Genomic DNA, 18726 nt, shown 5'->3' with positions numbered 1-18726 from the left:
ACTGATACGCAACAGAAACGCCAAGCTCACGTCATGCTTGCAGTGTGTCTTTGGCCTTAAAGGTGCCTTAGAATGAGTTGAAACAATATGTTAAATTGTTCTTATTTAAAGCTACACTGTGTAACTTTTTTAGTTTATTCTTAGCTAAAAACACTTAGTTCTTTCAAAAATATATGCTCATTAATGTATATTTACTTCTGTCAAGTAATAAAGTATTCTCGTACGTTTATAATATGCCATTGAAAATACATACGGGTGAAGGGTTCAAATGCCGGTCGCCATGTTGCCTCTCCATCTTGAAAGTACATTAGCCAAAGAGGGACATACCCATAAATTCAAGCTTCGCCTTTCACGTTTTAACACTCTAAGGCACCGTGTCGAATGTGAAGAGGGGGATTGCCATGTTAATCTTGGACTAAATTGGCCACTATAGGAGTTGAAACGAAATCAGAATTGAGAGGAACAGAAACTATTATTCATTGGATGGTCAGATACCTTTACTCCACTAGATGGGGGAAAATATCACACAGTGTAGCTTTAAGGGAAACAAATGGTCCAGACACACTTTTACAGGTCCATTTGCAACCCTAGAAATTGTCCCTAGGATGTAATGCTCTGTTTTTGCCTTATTTGGAAGAGTCATGAATATTAATGTTGAGCTCTGCTCTGATTGGCTTATTTCAGCAGCTCACAGCACAGCAGTTCAGTTGTTCAGCGAAGCGGCTCGAGAGTCCAGACCATCCTGACAGAACACAGACCGACTGAATGACACTTTAACCAGAACATCTCAAATGGAGTTTGTATACGTGTTCTTTCCACAGAAAAGGTCTGATTGGGGGATTTAAATTACTAAAATCTGGCAAACGCAAGCACGAACGCTCTTCTTTACCCTCGACAAAACCAAAACCAGTAAACTATCCGGTGTTTTGGTTATACATGGTACTTGGAGTTTCCTATTGTTACTGTACTAGCATCTTGCGTTATCTAGACAATGCTGCCTCTCTCTAAGAAACTTTCAATTTAATCAGAAATTGTTTTAAGGATATGTAAAGTCCTCACGTCCCTGCACAGCCTGGAATATGACATTTGTGTCCATGAGAGCTGCCGTTTTTGCTATTCTCCATTTTTGCGATCCTCCGTTTTCACTATCTTCGTCGCTTGTTTACCTGATGAACACCCGATGATTCGGCTCCGTCAGTTCCGCCTGACAATGAACATGTTCGGACATATGCAAATATTGGGGGTGTACATATTAATGATCCCAGCGATTGCGTCACAGTTGGCGCTATGTTGAGAAGCACTTATTTTTCTGTGGTGTTTTTCATACATAAGATTTACATAAGAAGTAGGATGCAATGGTGTTTGAGACTCACAGTATGTGATGTCCATGTACTGAACCCTTATTATTTCACTATGGCAAGGTTAATTACATTTTTCATTCCAGAGTACCTTTAAGCTTGGTACATACTCCGCAAGGTGGCAAGAACAAGAATCAAGTTTGTTCTGGCAAAGACATTCCATACTTCACGAGAAAAGCAGGTGCCAAACTTATGGGGAGTCCTGCATTAAACCCGCCCACTTAAAATTTCTGACCAATCACACAATAGTTCTCGGGCACCCACAAGAAAAAAGTTCTGCCCAGATGATCTGTCGAGAACAAGCTGCGAGAACTCCCAAACCAGGGCTGCGAGAACAAAATTACGTAATTTTATTCTCGCAGCTCAGGGAGCAAGAACTTTTTTCTCTGTTCTTGAGGAGTATTCAATGGCCTTTAGGCAGTGTAACCGTTTACCGATCTACAGCAAGCTTTGGTGTGAACTAAACAAATATTTAATTACTACATTAATAATTTCTTGCTAGTAATCACATCAGAACGTACATTTAGACGCAACTTTCGACGGCATCTTTTTTCACCAAGCTCAACTGTCACAGAACGGAACGCACAGGATTGTGGGATATCAAAGGCAGCGAAGGATACATTAGACTCGGACGTGCCTTGATGACTTTCTACCTTGTGTGTCCTTCAAAGACAGCATTTTCCAGGGTTTGGATGCAGCCAAATATAATGTTATTTTATTCACCCGTGTCCTCTTAACTCATTAGTTCCTTTTATTTGCTCTGTGTACTTAAACCCTCGGTTCTCCCTTCGTCTCTGTCGGTTCTTGTAAAAGTTAGTGTGTGTGATTTACTCCTGTGTTGATTCCTGTTTCCAGAGTATTGTTATTAAAGGGTTAGTTCAACCAAAAATGGAAATTCTGTCATTTATTACTCCCCCCTCATGTCATTCCAAACCCATAAGCTCTACGTTCATTTTCGGAAAACACATATGAAGATAATATTTGATGAAATCTCTCTGACCCCTACATAAACAGTTATTTAAATAACACTTTAAAGCACCTCTAACTAATGTTAACTAACTGGAACCTTATTGTGAAGTGTTACCAACGATCTTTCTGTGCATTTACATCTACTTTAAAAAGAAAATGCTATTAGAGATATTTTCCATGATACACCATTTGGCATGAGGTGTTCGACTGAACTTGAAAACCACAACATGTAGCTACAAGCAGGATGTTACCGAACAATATTTATCCAGCCATAAATGATGAAATGCTGAGGGAGGAGTTCAGGGTGTAATGCACGGTCACTGCTCCATTATTATCATTAATTTAACCTGGCTTCCTGTGTGATAAGAGCTTTCTGAGCTCCTGGCTTTTCTGTTTGATGAACTCAACAAACCTGAAAGCTGGCCTCAATTCTGAGCAGAAAGTTTACACAAAGCCAGGAGCGCATCAACCGGACACGCGATATCAACTCATCGCAGACACACAGCACAACATCGTGCGATAGCTTCAAGCATGAGGTAGATCATTACAACTCCTGTCAACATCTCAGTTTGTGGTTATCTTTCAGGGCGAGGGGCTAAATGACCTCCAGTGATGGAGATGTATCTGGAACGGGAGTTAGCTTCCACTAGGCACAGACGGTGTTGTGTCCGTTACCAACTGCTTCAGGGCCAGCAGCTGCAGATGCTTCACAGAAAACTGGATTTATCTCACTTCGACCTCTATTTCTAAATCATGAGGCTAAATGTAACAAGCACCCCCACCTATCCAGCTTTTAATCAACGTAATCGCTAAATAAAACATGGATTCAATCAATGGGAAGCCTGAATGGCACCACAGAGCAGCGCATATGATTAGAACAGGCTCCTACAGAGATTCCCAATCAAACGTGTGAAGCCACTCTGACACGCACTAGAAATAAAGGGACAGTTCACCCAAAAATGAAAATGATGTCCACTGCAGAAAATGTGTTTGTCTTGTTTTCCACTACAAATATCTAAACATGCTTAAATCAAGATACATTTACTTGACAATCAAAATGACTTTGTTTTCTGAAAAATGTATCAAAATGAATTGACTTCATGCTTAAAACAAGAAAAAATATCTGCCAACGAGTTCAGAATTTAAAGTGAAAAGCTGATTTTTCTTACACCATAGGCAGATATTTTTTTCTTGTTTTAAGCATGAAGTTACTTCATTTTGATCAATGTTTCAGAAAAACGTAATATTTTAAGTAATTCTGCTTCTCAAGTAACTGTATCTTAATTTAAGAATGTTTAAATGCTTGTATTAGAAAACAAGATAAAGATACGGAGATAAAGGGTACAAGGGACCTGTAATTAAATACCCCATACGGTGCATTTACATGTAATCATTTAGCAGACTTCCAAATGAGGGGAGCAATAGAAGCAATCAAAACCAACAATAGGGTAACATTATGCAAATACTGTGACTTGTCCCAGTTAGTCTAGCACAGTACACAAGGTTATTTTAAATAGATATATAGTAAATAAGTAAATGTTAGTATTAATGGGCCAAGTGTCATTGAACGGGACACTATAATAACTATTTAGTAATAAAGTACATAATATATTAATAGACTAGACACATATTGTGAGTTTTTCATTCATTGTCACTGTAATTAACATAATTATTAATTGTGTTAATTAGCTCAGAGTAAAGGAATTGCTGATTGGTTCTTAGGAGTAAACAGTTATCACTTTAGATTAGGTCACAGAAAATGGGAACATGTCATTAAATGAGTGCTTTAAACCAACCTTTATTAGACATTAATTGCATTCATATTTAGTGTTCCTTAAAACTGCACTATGTAATTTTTCCATCCACTAGATGTCACCTATTCAAAACGAAGGCAGGTTTGAGTGCAGAATCTTGGGACATGTGGTCTTCACCTCACAGCCGGTGGAAAAGAATCGGGCTAGGACTTCTAGTTAATGAAAACGATTATTAACGTTACTGTAGTATGAAGCAGAGCAGGACCGAGTGTTGTGGAGCTGAGCGAGGCCGCTGGAGCCATTGTTACGCAAACACACGGCTCGCGATCAGCATGACTTTTATTATGACTGGACACAGTTGCCAGTTTTAGATAAACCTGTATATAAATATCATTACTAATTTCAAAAAATACATTTTACAAACGCCATATATCCCCTTACAATTGCACAACTGAGTAAAAACATTAGGCTATTAAAAAAAAATTATATATGTTTATAAACAATTGACATGATTTTTTACAGATTCTGATCACCCAGAACAGTTGCTTACATAAAAGTTTAAGATAAAAATTTATGAAAGAAGAATTTTTTTTAAAAGAAGTAGGCGGGAACCGGCGAACATTTAAAAGACTTTAACCAAACAAAACGAAAGTAACATGGGCAGCCCCTCACGGACAACTGCCACATCCACACGCACACAAAATAAAACGTAAACACAACTCAATGTCAAATCCAGGTCTGGTGATCTCTCGTCCTTATATGCCTCCGAGCTCCCTCGGAGGACTCAGTGTGGCTCGCAGGTGACGCTCATTCACAATCACGTCCCGGTCTCGCTCGCTCTCTCGCTCGTCCACCTCACCACAGAAATATTGCACATATTTTTCATCCGCGCTACTACCCGCCCGCACAGAGTTAATTATCCGCCCGCATCCCCGCCCATGATTTTTATAAATGTCACAATTTGCCACTTTTATGCCGTTGCAGGACTCTACGTCGCGTATAGGCTAGTTACAAAATGGAGACGAACAGCCAGCTGATTTTATTAATGTATTAAATCGATTCTTGGACCGATTCTGAATCGTTGCAAATGAGAATCTAGATTCTTCTGTGAATCGATTTTTTGGCACACGCCTAGTACAAATATCTATGATCACGCCATTGTTTTGACCTTCTCCAGCAGGAGTAATGGTGTTGGGTATACTGGATGAGATTCGTCTGATATGAGGTAAAAAAATTACTTAAAAACTATTCGGTTTCTTGCAGAAACCGATCTGTTTTGTGTCTTAAGACATCAATGTATCGCCACGAGTCTAAGGGTTTAATATGGATTTGTATGTCTATGTGTTTTTACTCTCATAGTGGCTCTCATAGAAATACACCCCATTGACATGCATTATATGACTGGCACAGTGCAACGGTTGGAGTTAAGAATCTTCATTTGTGTTCTACTGAAGAAACAAACACACCTGCATCTTGAATGCCCTGGGGGTAAGCGGATAAACATCACATTTTCATTTTTGGGTGAACTATCCCTCTAAACACACACACACACACACCACACGTTGGCAGATGTGACTTTTACACTTTATAAATATCACATTTTGTAATATTTGCATTGTTTTATTTTTTGTGACGTTGGTCACACTTTAGATTAGGGTCCATTTCTCACTATTAAAGGGACAGTTCACCCAAAAAATAAAATTCTGTCAATTTATTAACACTCAAGTTGTTCCAAACCTGTATAGGCTTCTTTTTTCTGCTGAACACAACAGAAGATATTTTTAAGAATGTTTGTAACCAAGCAGATAAAGCAACCATTAACTATCATAGTAGGGAAAAAATACTATGGTATAGTCGATGGTTGCTTTATCTGCAAACAAACATTCTTCAAAATATCTTCTGTTGTGTTCAGCAGAACAAAGAAACTTATACGGGTTTGGAACAACATGAGTGTTAATAAATGATGACAGAATTTTCATTTTTGGGTGAACTATCCCTTTAACTATGACGTTTGCCTAAACTATTTTAGTAACTATTTATTACTTATTATTATTTATTAGTAATTATTACTTATTAATAGTTAGTAAGGTAGTTGTTAAGTTTAGGTATTGGGTAGGATTAATGGATGTAGAATATGGCCATACAGAATAAAACATTAATATGTGCTTCATAAGTACTGATAAACAGCCAATATCCTAGTAATATGCATACTAATGAACAACTAGTTAGTAGTTAGAATTGGACTCTATTTGATTTTTTTTAAGGAACACTAATGCAATTAATGTCTAATAAAGGTTAGTTTAAAGCACTTAATTAATGACATTTCCCATTTTCCATAGCATAAAAATAATATTTTTATTACAGTGACAATGAATGAAGAACTCACTATTTGTATATAGACTATTAATATATTAACAATATAGAGACTAAAATATATTATTTAACTAATATATTATTATTATGAATTAACTATAAACTAATCGTTTTCAAATTATGTTTTAGTACTTTACTGTTTATTTATTATAAAGTGTTTTCTATCATATTTATTAGATTACAGTTATACAGAAAAACATCAAGAATATTGAAGCACTGCATGAATGGACTATAAAAAGATATTCATCCATAAAGACATAGTGGTTTCCTATAACTACATTAAGATCAGTTGCTCACCCCAGTTCTGTCTCCAGAAGAACTCCAGGGTCTTCTGAGAGGAAAAGTGTTTCTTCACTGAGTAGTGCACTCTCTGGATCAGCATGTTGGACAGACCGGCCTGTCGAAGCAGGTAAGTTTGGGTAGGAGAGTGACCGAACGGATCCACAGCCCAGCCAGTCTTTGGTTTCACGCCTAACAAAAAGTGGGGGAATGCAATTTTAGGTTGAATAAACAAATATACAAAATTCAATCAATTGGCATTTGTTTTGGATGGAGTCTCTGGCTGAAATTGTCACCTCTTTTTAGCCTAGTTATAATAAAGATCTCCAAGTCTCTCCAGTCAATGTATATTTGGGCATCATGTTACAAAATATGCACTATTACATACTAAACATCTAAAGTGTGTAGTAGTGCTTTTCACCACTGTATGTACTTAAAACACAACATTGCCTTGCTCCATTAGTGTTAGTAAAATAATTTTATATTATATATATATATATATATATATATATATATATATATATATATATATATATATATATATATATATATATATATATATATAAAATTATTATATATATATATATATATATATATATATAATTATTTTATTTATATATATATATATGATGTTTCTGATCAGTATTTTTTATACTCACTGTAATTTTTATTTTATATATATCAGAGTATAAAAGATGCCATGATTATATAACTAGATGTAAACTGTATTTTAATGTACTGTATTTTACTGCTCTGATTGAAAGCCAATTATAGATATTAATATCCAATTCAAATGTTTGGAGTCAGCATTTCTTTAGTGGGGGGACACATACTTCTATTCAGCAAGGATGAATGGCATTTAAGTTAAATTTATAATGTTACAGAATTTAAACTTCAAACTTTCTTTGAACTTGCAATTTATAAAGAAATCCTATATTAAAGAAATGTATCACACACAGTTTTCTTGTGTGTGATACATTTTACATAGGTTTTTTATTATTATCTTTTTTTACTTTCATTGATAATAATGGGAAATGGGTTTTTTTGAGCACGAAATCAGCATCTTAAAATGATTTCTGAAGGATCATGTGACACTGAATACAGGAATAATCAATGCTGAAAATTCAGCTTTGCAATCACAGGAATCAAATAAAAACTGTAATTTTACATTTTAAACAATCATTCACAATATTACTTTTTTTACTCTTATAATCTTTTTTTCACATTAATCCAGATTAATTTAGTGACCATAAGAGACTTCTTTCAAACACACACACACACAAACTTCTGAACAGTAGTGTATATACCGCATTTATTTTAGCTATATCCCTTGTCGCATTTTCAGAAACAGCTAATACAAACATAAACTTCATGGAAAAGAGTAAAACACAGGAGACGCAAGTAATCTTGAAGGGCATGTGTACCCTGAAGAGACTCCTGATTGTAATACTGGAAGCAGGGCATCATCGGCTAAACAAGTGTTGTTTGAAATCCAAAGACTCATTGTAGTACCGTCTCTTCAATCAATCTATATTTGAGAAACCGGTCTACTGACAGCTGAGATATCGGAAGAGCAGATGGTAAAGTGGATGTGTAGTAATGAGAGCCAGGGCTATGCTCCATGCTTTAATACACTAATAATGAACATTGGAAAAAGAAATCTCCCAGAGGTCTTTGAGCCAATATGGGAAGCATAAATATGTAGAGGAGCTAAAATTCCTTATAGTATTGCAGTTAAGAGGTTTAGCATTCTGGGTTTCACAACCCACCTCTTGAGCTGAGGTTGATTCAGAATTTAAATGGGTTTGAAACAGGATATTGTTACCCAGTTCAACTTAGGACCGCCCACAGTCCCTTCCAACAGGAAGACTGGAAAGTTCTTTCTTGATATAATAAGTTATAATCTAACTGGCTGACTTTACATAACTCCTGGGTGTAAAAGTACACAGCATTTTTTATCAATCCGCCAAAACAAAGTTACATTCACAAACAGGGTATATGCAGGAATCCTGAAGTTAATTTCAATACCTTTTTAAGACTTTTTAAAGACCATCTCAAAATATTTTAAGACCTCATCGCACTTCAAGTTCTAATCAGCAACAAACCTTTACAGTCCCTGACAAAAGTCTTGTCGCTTATCTATTTTCTAGAAATACCTGATATTAACCTGACTTTTAATTAATTAATTGGTGTTAGAAATAGCTCATATGAAAAGCTAAAACCCTCCCAAAAGATGTTTAATGCACTGAAATAAATAATTTTCACAGAAAAAATATTTATCATTTAATCAAGACAGAAAGGTCAAATTTTGGCAAGACAAAAGTTTTGTCGCCTATACAGAAATTGAACAAATTTACTACAAATACAAAAATATGTCAGCAAATTAAGTTGTGGTGCTGTGAGATTCAAATTAAATATCTTGTATGACTTCCATGAGCTTGAAGGACTGCATCCATGCGGTTTGGCAAGGATTCATACAATTTATTGATGAAGTCATCAGGAATAGCTAAGAAAGGAGTCTTGCATGCCTCCCAGAGTTCATCAATATTCTTTGGTTTTGTCTTCCATGCGTCCTCTTTCATCCTACCCCACATAATGCTCAATGATGTTCATGTCTGGTGACTGGGCTGGCCAATCCTGGAGCATCTTGATCTTCTTCGCCTTGAGGAACTTTAATGTGGAGATGGAAGTATGCGATGGAGCACCGTCCTGCTGCAGAATTTGGCCTCTTTTATGGTTGGGAATATAAGAGGTAGCTAAGATTTCTTGGTATTTTAGACAATTGATGTTGCCTTCCACCCTGCAGATCTCTCGCACACCCCCATACTGGATGTAACCCCAGACCATGATTTTTCCGCCACCAAACTTCACTGTTTCAGGGTATCTGCAGGTTTCACCAAGTCAAATTTAAGACTTTTTAAGACCTTTTTAAGACCATTATGAATAAAATTTAAGACCTATATCACGCAATAAAAAACATGCATAGGAAACGCAGAATCACTCAATTACTTAAACTTATATTATTTAATTTATTTAAATTGAACAAAGTATTAGTAAACTTATTATTCATTGCTCAATCCCACCAGGATAAGCACATTATTTATATATATATATATATATATATATATATATATATATATATATATATATATATATAATTTTTGACCAAAATTAGTTTATTTTGTGGTGGTCACTTCCATAAATTTGCAAACATTTTTATTTTATTTTTATAATTAGGATGCAACATTAACCATATTATTATGTTAGATGTACAATAGTCACACATGGCAATAAAACTGACAAAATGCATGAATCTTGTTTGGTAGGCCTATTACAAAAACAAAAAGGCTGGTCCAGAGGTGTGCTATCTGTCTTTAATAACACGATCGCTTGGGGTGGGAAATATGACCAACATCTTAAAAGTAAACCACAGCAATCATTGCTTAATATAAGTAAAAAGTTTTCAAGTAATTACGTAATCAAGTAATCGGTCAGTAATAAAATATATACTTATAAACAAATGACAATAGGAAAAATAAATACACCATAAAGATGCATATCTACAAAGAGGAACACCCACCCGTTTTTAGAAATAGGGCTTATTCAACTTCTTTAGACATTTAGATATGTGGGCAAATGCATTTGTCTCAGCGCATGCATTGTTTTAGTTCGGCAGGGTCGCCGCTAGCTTAGCTTAAAATGCATTTCCCCACATATCTAAATGTAGCAAAGTAGAATAAGCCCGATTTCTAAAACAGTTGGAGTGTTCCTTTAAGTGTAAGTGCCATTTTCCCCGTTTGTGTTGTTGTTAGGCTATATTAGTTTGCTTTCACTTTGAGAACTTACTAATGCCCAGATCAAGTACTTACTGACACGTCCCAAACTTTTTAACTCAAATCAGGATATAGACATATGCATAATCTGTATATTTGATCGTTCAAGAGTACGTTAACGTAAGGCTAATGAGCCTAGAAATAACACATTCAATACACTCGCGCGAGCGCTGACAGGCAGCAAACACACACAGCCTGACATCGGAGTTCGCCGTTCACATCACTGTTATTAACTATTTTAGTGCAATTTTATTTGGTCATTAAGCAAGATGGTGAGAAAGATTTGCCTTCGCGTTCACGATCGCGGAACTACAAGAACCGTCACTCAGCTGAAGAATAAAATCTGTTTTATGCGTCTGTGGGGTACGATCAGAAAGAGGCTCGTGCCAATAACACGAAAGCTGATTGGCTGCAATATAAGTGGCATGCTTGTCTGATTTGTAGTTGTAATAGAGCGAACAATAGTTGGTCTAGCGAAAGAAAGAACTACAAACACCACGGAAAAAACACACACACACGTGCGCGCATGCTGCGGGAGGCGAGAGCATTTCAATGAGGTAGCGTTACATGGACGTAGGAAAATTAAGACCTGTTTAACATTATTTAAGACCTAGAACGCAATGCTTCCGCGAATTTAAGACTTTTTAAGGCCTTATATTTTGATTTTGAAATTTAATACTTTTAAGACTTTTTAAGACTCCGCGGGGACCCTGCTGTTTTCTGGGTGAATCTCGGATCCATTCTGGCTCCAGTAGGTCTCCTGCAATATTTGCGGTGACTGTGGTGTAATTCAACAGAAGATTCATCTGAAAAATCCACCTTCTGCCACTTTTCCAGCGTCCATCCTTTTAGCAGGCTGTGGGCCTTGGCAAATGCCACACGGTTTTTCAATTGTCTTTTGTTTAGTGCTGGCTTCTGGGCACTGATTCGACCATGGAGGCCATTTCGAGACAGAATCCGACAAACTGTTCTGGTTGACACAGGGACTTCAGGTGACCAGGTCTCGTGGAGCTCTGCTGCAGTGGAAAATGGGCTGGCCTTGGATTTTCAAGCCAACTGAAAGGCTGGTCCTCTCGAGCAGTTGTCTTGCGGGGTCTGCCTGACCTGGGCTTGTCAAAAACGTCTCCAGTCTCTTCAAATCTTTTTTTTATCCTCTGTACTTGACGCTGAGACACATTGAAGGTGTCTGCCACATCAGCAGTGGATCTGGTCTTCAGCCTCATGATAATCAAAACTTTAGTCTCAGGGTGAATCTTAGGCATGTTTGCAGAGGTCTAGTTGCAGTTGATGTGAAGGTCTAGCGTACTGGGGTTCTTTTTATACACACTTGAGACCTAATTGATCCATTATTAGTCACAGGTGAAGCTCATATGACAAGGTGACAACACTTATGTCTTTGCAAAAATTGACTCAATGGGCTTTACCAAGCTGTGAATATTAGAATACTTGTTGAAAGTTTAGTTTTTCACTGAAACATTATCACAAAAGCTGGTGGAATAAAATGAGCCATTTCTTGTAAAAAAAAATCTTGATTAGAAATATATTTCAGCGGCACTTTAGGTCAATTTGTACACAAGCGACAAGACTTTTGTCAGGGACTGTAATAAACAGTTTTAGTTAAATGTAGACTTAAAATCTCTATCGTAGGCCAATTTTGTATTGTTTATAATGCATATCTGTTTCGCAACGTATGGAGGGCGACACATTACCTAACTGCGCATTTCGCAAAATACATGACTACACCCGTAGACAGCGCTCGCCAGGGATGGAAATGAACTTTTTTCAAAGTCTACCACTCAATGTTTTTACCAGCCACTTTTTTGTTTTTAACTGACAATGTGTAACTGCACGTGAAAATTAATACTACAAGCTCTACAATACTTAAGCAGTTTATTTAATCTCAAGTCTCAATGAAATACTGACATTTTCTCTTTCTCTCTTATACTCACACAAAACATGAACTGATATACATTTCATTAAATAAGTAGGGCTCTGTGCGCTCTTTTTTTACCTGGATGGGGCATTTGGATGATTTGTGATCTTTTATGGCTTCCAGTTTTATGGTTGTTAGTCCCAACAATGGGACTATTAGTTTTGGCATCTTTGAAGCATGTTGACAACACCGAGCAGAACATTGTCAGTAGGGATGCACCGAAATCAAAATTCTTGGCCAAACCCAAAAAAGAAGAAACCAAAGCCGAAAACCAAAAAATAAAATTCAAACTAAAATGTTTAACTCGACCTCACTCATATGTACATTAAATACTGTGCATACTATACAGTTCACTTAAGGCATATTCAGACTATGTCTGCTAGGATACTCATCAAGATGGACATGTTGACATACTTCTTGTGTGAGTTTGTCCGTTTAAGCGCAAGATTTGAAAGAGAACTCAATATTTGCGCGCTCTCGGATGATGCACAGCGTCAGATCTTCTCTCAGCGTGCGCGAGTCTCACAGCGCGTCTTCACGCGAGTGATGACGGAGAAAACGACTGGTCATATGCGCACATACGGCAGCACTCGCATGCATTGAACAAAGTTTACAAAGAGGGGAAACAGCTCGGTAGGTGAAGCGAGTTTACCCGCCACAACTTAAAATCAGCCGCATTTGGCTGGTGGCGGTGCTAATTTCCATCCCTGGCGCGCGCGCTCCGAGCCGATCTCAGACTGAGCGCCCGTTGTTTTTTAATACTTATGGGGATGAAAATAAATATATTCATAAATACTTTTTGGAGTCAAACTCTTTTGACAAAGCTTGAACAAAATACTTTTAAAATTTAAGACTTTATAAAGCCGTGATAAGACTTTTTAATACTTTATAAGGGTCTTAATTTTCCCAAAATTGATTTATCACCTTTTAATACTTTTCAAGACCCTGCAGATACCCTGACAAAAAATGTTCTCACATTGGTATTATATATATACAAAATTTATAAATACAATTTAAATTTTAATAGTTTTCATGAAAATGTAAAAATGTTTTACCTACACCCACATATTTTGTTAATATTCTATTTATCCTCTGAAAGTGGTCTATTGGCTCAATCTGAACATGTTAAACAATGATTGTTAAATTAACAAAAATATTGTTGATTATAAATTAAAAGTTAATTTTTTTTGTTCCAAAACTCTACAAATCCATCCTTTTCTAGGCACTGCAGCGCGATCAAAAAGGCATTTTCACTTTTAAAGGGGCAGGCGCTCAAGACGAGATGAGAGGATATATCACATTTAGGCTGAAAACAGGCTCGGTGCTTATAGCGGTTTGGAAAGAAACTGCATTCAGTACATTTTAACAAGGAAATACAGCGATTTGGAACCAAAGCTTGATGGAGCAGAGAATAGGTTCAGTACACAGTGCAAAATGGCATGACAAACTCATTTTTGTAAAATTTGGCGTTTATCGCATTTTGGAAAAGAGCTATGCAGCTATGTTATGCAGCTATGAGGAAAACATGAAACAACTCTTAGATTTGATGTGGCGTTATCAACCACTCTGTTATTAAATAAGGGAAACAAAAGGGGAAAAAAGAAGCAACACTGTAAATGTACATACCCAAATTCTTTTCCAACCACTGGTGGCCTTCAACTAACTGATCTATCAATGCAAAGTAGTGAGTGTTGGCTTCATCAGGCATCACCCAGCCTCCTGTGGCCACCTCGAACTGACCGCTCTCTACAAGCCTGTAACAGAGAAAGAGAGTAAATGAAAGAGAAGAAAGGAGCGAAAAATCTTCTTTGCCCAACATGAAACGGCATTCACAAACTCATCGTACTTCTGTAAGGATCTGATGCATCAGGAATTGATTGGATCATGAAACCAGGTTTATTTTCATTTACTAAAGTTAAGGGTGCTTTCACTCTTTTGAGGAGCACACAGGTTAGGTTCATTTGGATGACGTGAACGCTGTTTTTCCGAACTCAGGTGCGCACCCATCAACCACCTAAAAAACTAGTACAGTTCGCTGCTGATATGAACAGCAAATCACAGAAGTGAACCACCATTGAGGATGTATTATTCAATAAAACTGTGTGTTTGTGAATGCTGAAGCATGACTGACCCACTGCAAGCAGGGAGAATGTATATCTAATGGTGCGTTCAAGTCAGGTCGTACAGATCGTATTTGTGAGTTGAACATGTTGCACATGAACGCCACCACAAAGTCGTAAATACCAGTAGGAGGGGATTTTCTTTAAGCCTCGATCTGTACGAGTTAGGGGCGTGTCCGTGAAAAACATGGCGGAATCAATGGCTGCAATGTCTGTGGTTGAATATAGGCTTTGTCATTTACAACAAAGTAAGCTAGCATTGTAATATAACAATTAGCCTAATATATAACGATACCGTTTACAGTGGCTTCATAGATTAATAAAAAAATTTAAAGATTGAAAGTCACCTGATTTGCATTCTTTGTTTTTCATAAGCAATGTCTCAATGCTTCGGTTTGCATGTAGGGTCCCTCGTTATGCTACCGTGTTAGTGTGAGGCTATTTTGAGCCTTGTTAGGGGAATTAACTAGCGATTTAATTTCACTTAAACTTTGCCCCATAGACAAGCGTTATAAGCTAATCTGTTTTTAGAGATAAAACTCTTTAAATTCGATTTTCATGAAAACTCATCCCAGAGAACGATCTACTCTGTAACCATCTGTTAATTACCCCTAGGGTAATTTCTCACCGGAGTTGTCCTTTAAACTGAACCCTGGAGCAATTGCTCTGTTAGTGCGGTTCATTTAAATAAGTGTAAATGCTGCCATCTTTGGTGCGCACCATCCCAGTGTGCACCAAACAAGCTGTCTAAGACCGCTAAAAAAATGGGTCTTGTCCACTTCCAAACAAACTCGGGTGCGGTTTGAATAATATATGAACGCAACATGGATGAAGTAAGGAATAATTGACTCCGGCCGTTGAATTATTAGAAAAATAATGCACACCCATGGGGATGCAGTCACGACGTGAACCAGAGTTGCAGTTAAACCTCGGGTGTGCATTATTTTTCTAATAATTCAATGACCGCAGTCAATTATTCTGCTTATACTACGGTTTCCACACCTCAAGACATCGATCCGATTATATATTTAAAGGGATTCATCCGGTTTTTGTACTTAAATCAGAATTGCGAGTGGGACTATATCTTCCGTGTCTCATCCAATGGCTCTTTTCAGCCAGTCGTTAAACACTAACTGCCCAAGCTGTTGTTGTTTTTTTGCGTTTTCTTCGTGTTTTTCTCCCTCCAGCATGTTTAGCTGTTCTTCACTAATCATTTTATGTCTTTAGTTGTCGGCTGCCTTTAATGTCCTCTTACGCTTATGTTGTTTTTCATCTGGACTGTCAAATACTGCTGCCGCCCAGTTGTTGAATGTTTTATATTCACCATAAATATTAAAATTTACTTTAGGAAATTTTACTTTATTGTTTTTTTGTTTTTTTGTCCTGTAATTTCCGTTTTTACAGTTAACTATGCAAATTGATATAAATTTGTAATGCGGCCAAGAGAGCAATAGGTTACTGTCGTAACCCCGGTTCTCTGAAACATCGAGTGGAGAGATCCACCTATGGGAAGGGCATCCATACCTGACCTCTGCAGAAGCATCCAATTGCACCAAGTCTGACAAGACAGGCAGGAGCGCGCAGCCAATGCCCAGTAAGGCCCCACCCCCTTACCTGCGGGCGTATATGGGCTGCATACGCTACTGTACATCAGTAAGTATATTCGCTTCTCGTGCGGTAAGCGGGGCAAAGCCGGTGGATCTCTCCACTCGATGTTTCAGAAAACCGAGGTTACGACAGTAACCTATTGTTCTCTTTCATCATCTCGTTTCGAGATCCACCTATGGGAGAGACATGGACAGCTCCCCGATTGCCCAATACACTCACAGTGAGGTCCTGTTAGCCAGACAAAGACGGTCACCCCGAGGGGCGGTGCACGACTTGTCTCTTAATCATGAACTCACCACAAAAACCCAACCGTGAAACTGCGGTGTGAAGCAGGACATGAAACATAGGCTATGTGTGGCACACATAAAGAAGGCAGGGTTAGGAAGACCCCACCCCCAAGACCGAATGTGCTACTGAGGTTCTGGTGACATCCAGCCTGTAGTAACGCACAAACGTATGGGGAGAAGCCCAACTGGCCGCAGAACAGATATCCTGAACAGAGCCCAAGAGGCGGCCAAGCCCCTCGTGGAATGAGCTCTGATGTTCCCTGGGGGTTGCACTCCCTTTGATTCATATGCCAAGATTATAGCGTCCACAATCCAGTGTGAGAGGCGTTGTTTAGACAGGGGATCCCCTTTGCGAGGAGGAGCCCATGAAACAAAGAGTTGGTCACTCTTCCGGAACGCGCTGGTCCAAGACACATACGTTTGTAGCACACGGACTGGACACAGAGCATTTAGCCGATGACCCTCCGCGGAGGAAAAGGGCGGATGGTGAAAAGCGGACAGCTCCAACACCTCCGATGTGAATGCAGGGAAACATTTCGGCATGAAGCCTGGATTAGGCTTGAGGAAAACCTTATCTCCACCCAGAGAGAAATTGATGCACGAGGGGTGGACCGAGAGTGCATGTAACTCACTGACACGTTTGGCTGACGCCAAGAGCAAGGCTGTTTTGAAGGACAGCAACTTAATGGGAATATTCCCCAGAGGATCAAAAGGGAATTGAGACAGAGCTTCCAGCACCATGGAGAGGTCCCATTCAGGGATCATTCTCCTAATGACTGGCAACGAGAGACGGGCGCCCTTCATAAATCTGCGGATTTGAGAATGCTGCCCAACCGTTGAGCCCTCAAAACCCACATGACAAGCAGAGATAGCTGCCAGATAGACCTTAATAGTGGAAAAAGACCTGCCCTTATCCATAAGGTCTTATGGGAGGAAACACAAGATATCAGCGACTGAGCACTGATATGAAGTGAGACCCCGCCCATCACACCACTCATCGAACACCTGCCACTTACAGCCATACAAGGACCGTGTAGAAACGGCCCTGGCATTCTATATAGTAGCCACCACGCGCGGGGGAAGCCCTAACGCGCTTAGGTTCGTCCTCTCACGGGCCAAGCCCAGAGAGCTACCCTGTCCGGGTCTGGGTGATAAATCTCCCCGTTCGCTTAAGACAATAGTTCTGAGCGGAACTGGGCATATAACAGAGGGATTATCTCTGCCAGCCACGGCGCTTTGGGCCACCTGGGTGCTATCAGGATGAGAGAAAAGCCCCCCTCTCTCGCCCTGGCCAGTGTGAGAATAATCAGGCACAGGGAAGGAAAGGCATACAGCAGCACTCTGGGCCACGGGTGGGCCAGTGCATCCACCTCGAGGGGCGCGTCCAAGTCCTTTAGCGAGAAAAACATAGGACAATGGCTGTTTTCGCGCGAGGCAAACAGATCTACGGATGCCCGTAGCCTCATCCATATCATGTCTACTATCTGAGGGTGAAGGCGCCAATCTCCGAAGAGCGGGTTCCCCCTCGATAGAAGATCCGCGCCTCTGTTTAGAGTTCCCGGAACATGAGTCGCGCGTAACGACAGGAAAACTCGCCCGCTCCGTACCAAAAGCTTGTAAGCTAGGGCATGAAGCTTTGCGCCACTGGAAGAGCGCGGACTTTTACGCACAGGGTACCCCTCTGGGGACTGTCATGTTGCGGAAAGTCGTGACGATGCCTTGATAGGCGAAATGAAGAAACTTCCGGTGTGGTGGATAAATGCTTATGTGGAAAAAAGCATCTTTCACATTGACCGATGTGAACCAGTTCCGTTTCATGACACGGTCCAGAGCCAGATCGCGCCATAGAGCGCCCGCAGGTTGACGACCTGACGAGCATTACGGAGAACGAGGTCGTTAACCGTGATTATCTCCTTCCACAGTGCAGGAAAGGGAGAATATAACTGCAGTAACTGCAGTTCTCCGAGTTCTCGATTGCTTCTTCTGCGTGCTTGAGGCCCAAGCAGACCACACAGAAATGGTGAAAATCCTTAGCGGCGATAAGAGACCCACACGCGGCCGGGCAGGTCCATAATAGGCTAGAAACAGAAGAAGCAGACTGAGAGAGCGACATACCCGCGAAAAACTCAAAAAGGTCCGTGGCGGCAGCCATGGAACAAGAAAACGGACGAGAGCGTGAGCGGCTCCGAATGCAGACACAGAATGTGGCAGA

At 39.2% G+C, this 18726-nt stretch overlaps 1 protein-coding gene across 1 annotated transcript in view; it reads right to left on the bottom strand.

The window, feature by feature from the left end:
- The window catches only part of man2a1 (mannosidase, alpha, class 2A, member 1), a 129371-nt gene that overhangs the window by 75354 nt on the left and 35291 nt on the right, over window positions 1–18726 (bottom strand). The window contains exons 5-6 of the mRNA XM_067437845.1: window positions 14126–14253; window positions 6752–6925 (exon numbers count right to left, since the gene is read on the bottom strand). Of these exons, the coding sequence (XP_067293946.1) occupies window positions 6752–6925; window positions 14126–14253 (302 nt within the window). The remainder of the gene's footprint in view (window positions 1–6751; window positions 6926–14125; window positions 14254–18726) is intronic.

This window comes from Pseudorasbora parva, chromosome 3 (assembly GCF_024679245.1).
Source record: "Pseudorasbora parva isolate DD20220531a chromosome 3, ASM2467924v1, whole genome shotgun sequence".
Taxonomy (NCBI): Eukaryota; Metazoa; Chordata; class Actinopteri; order Cypriniformes; family Gobionidae; genus Pseudorasbora; species Pseudorasbora parva.
The sequence above is the reverse complement of the archived record's forward strand: the minus strand, read 5'-3'. Positions and strand labels throughout refer to the sequence as shown.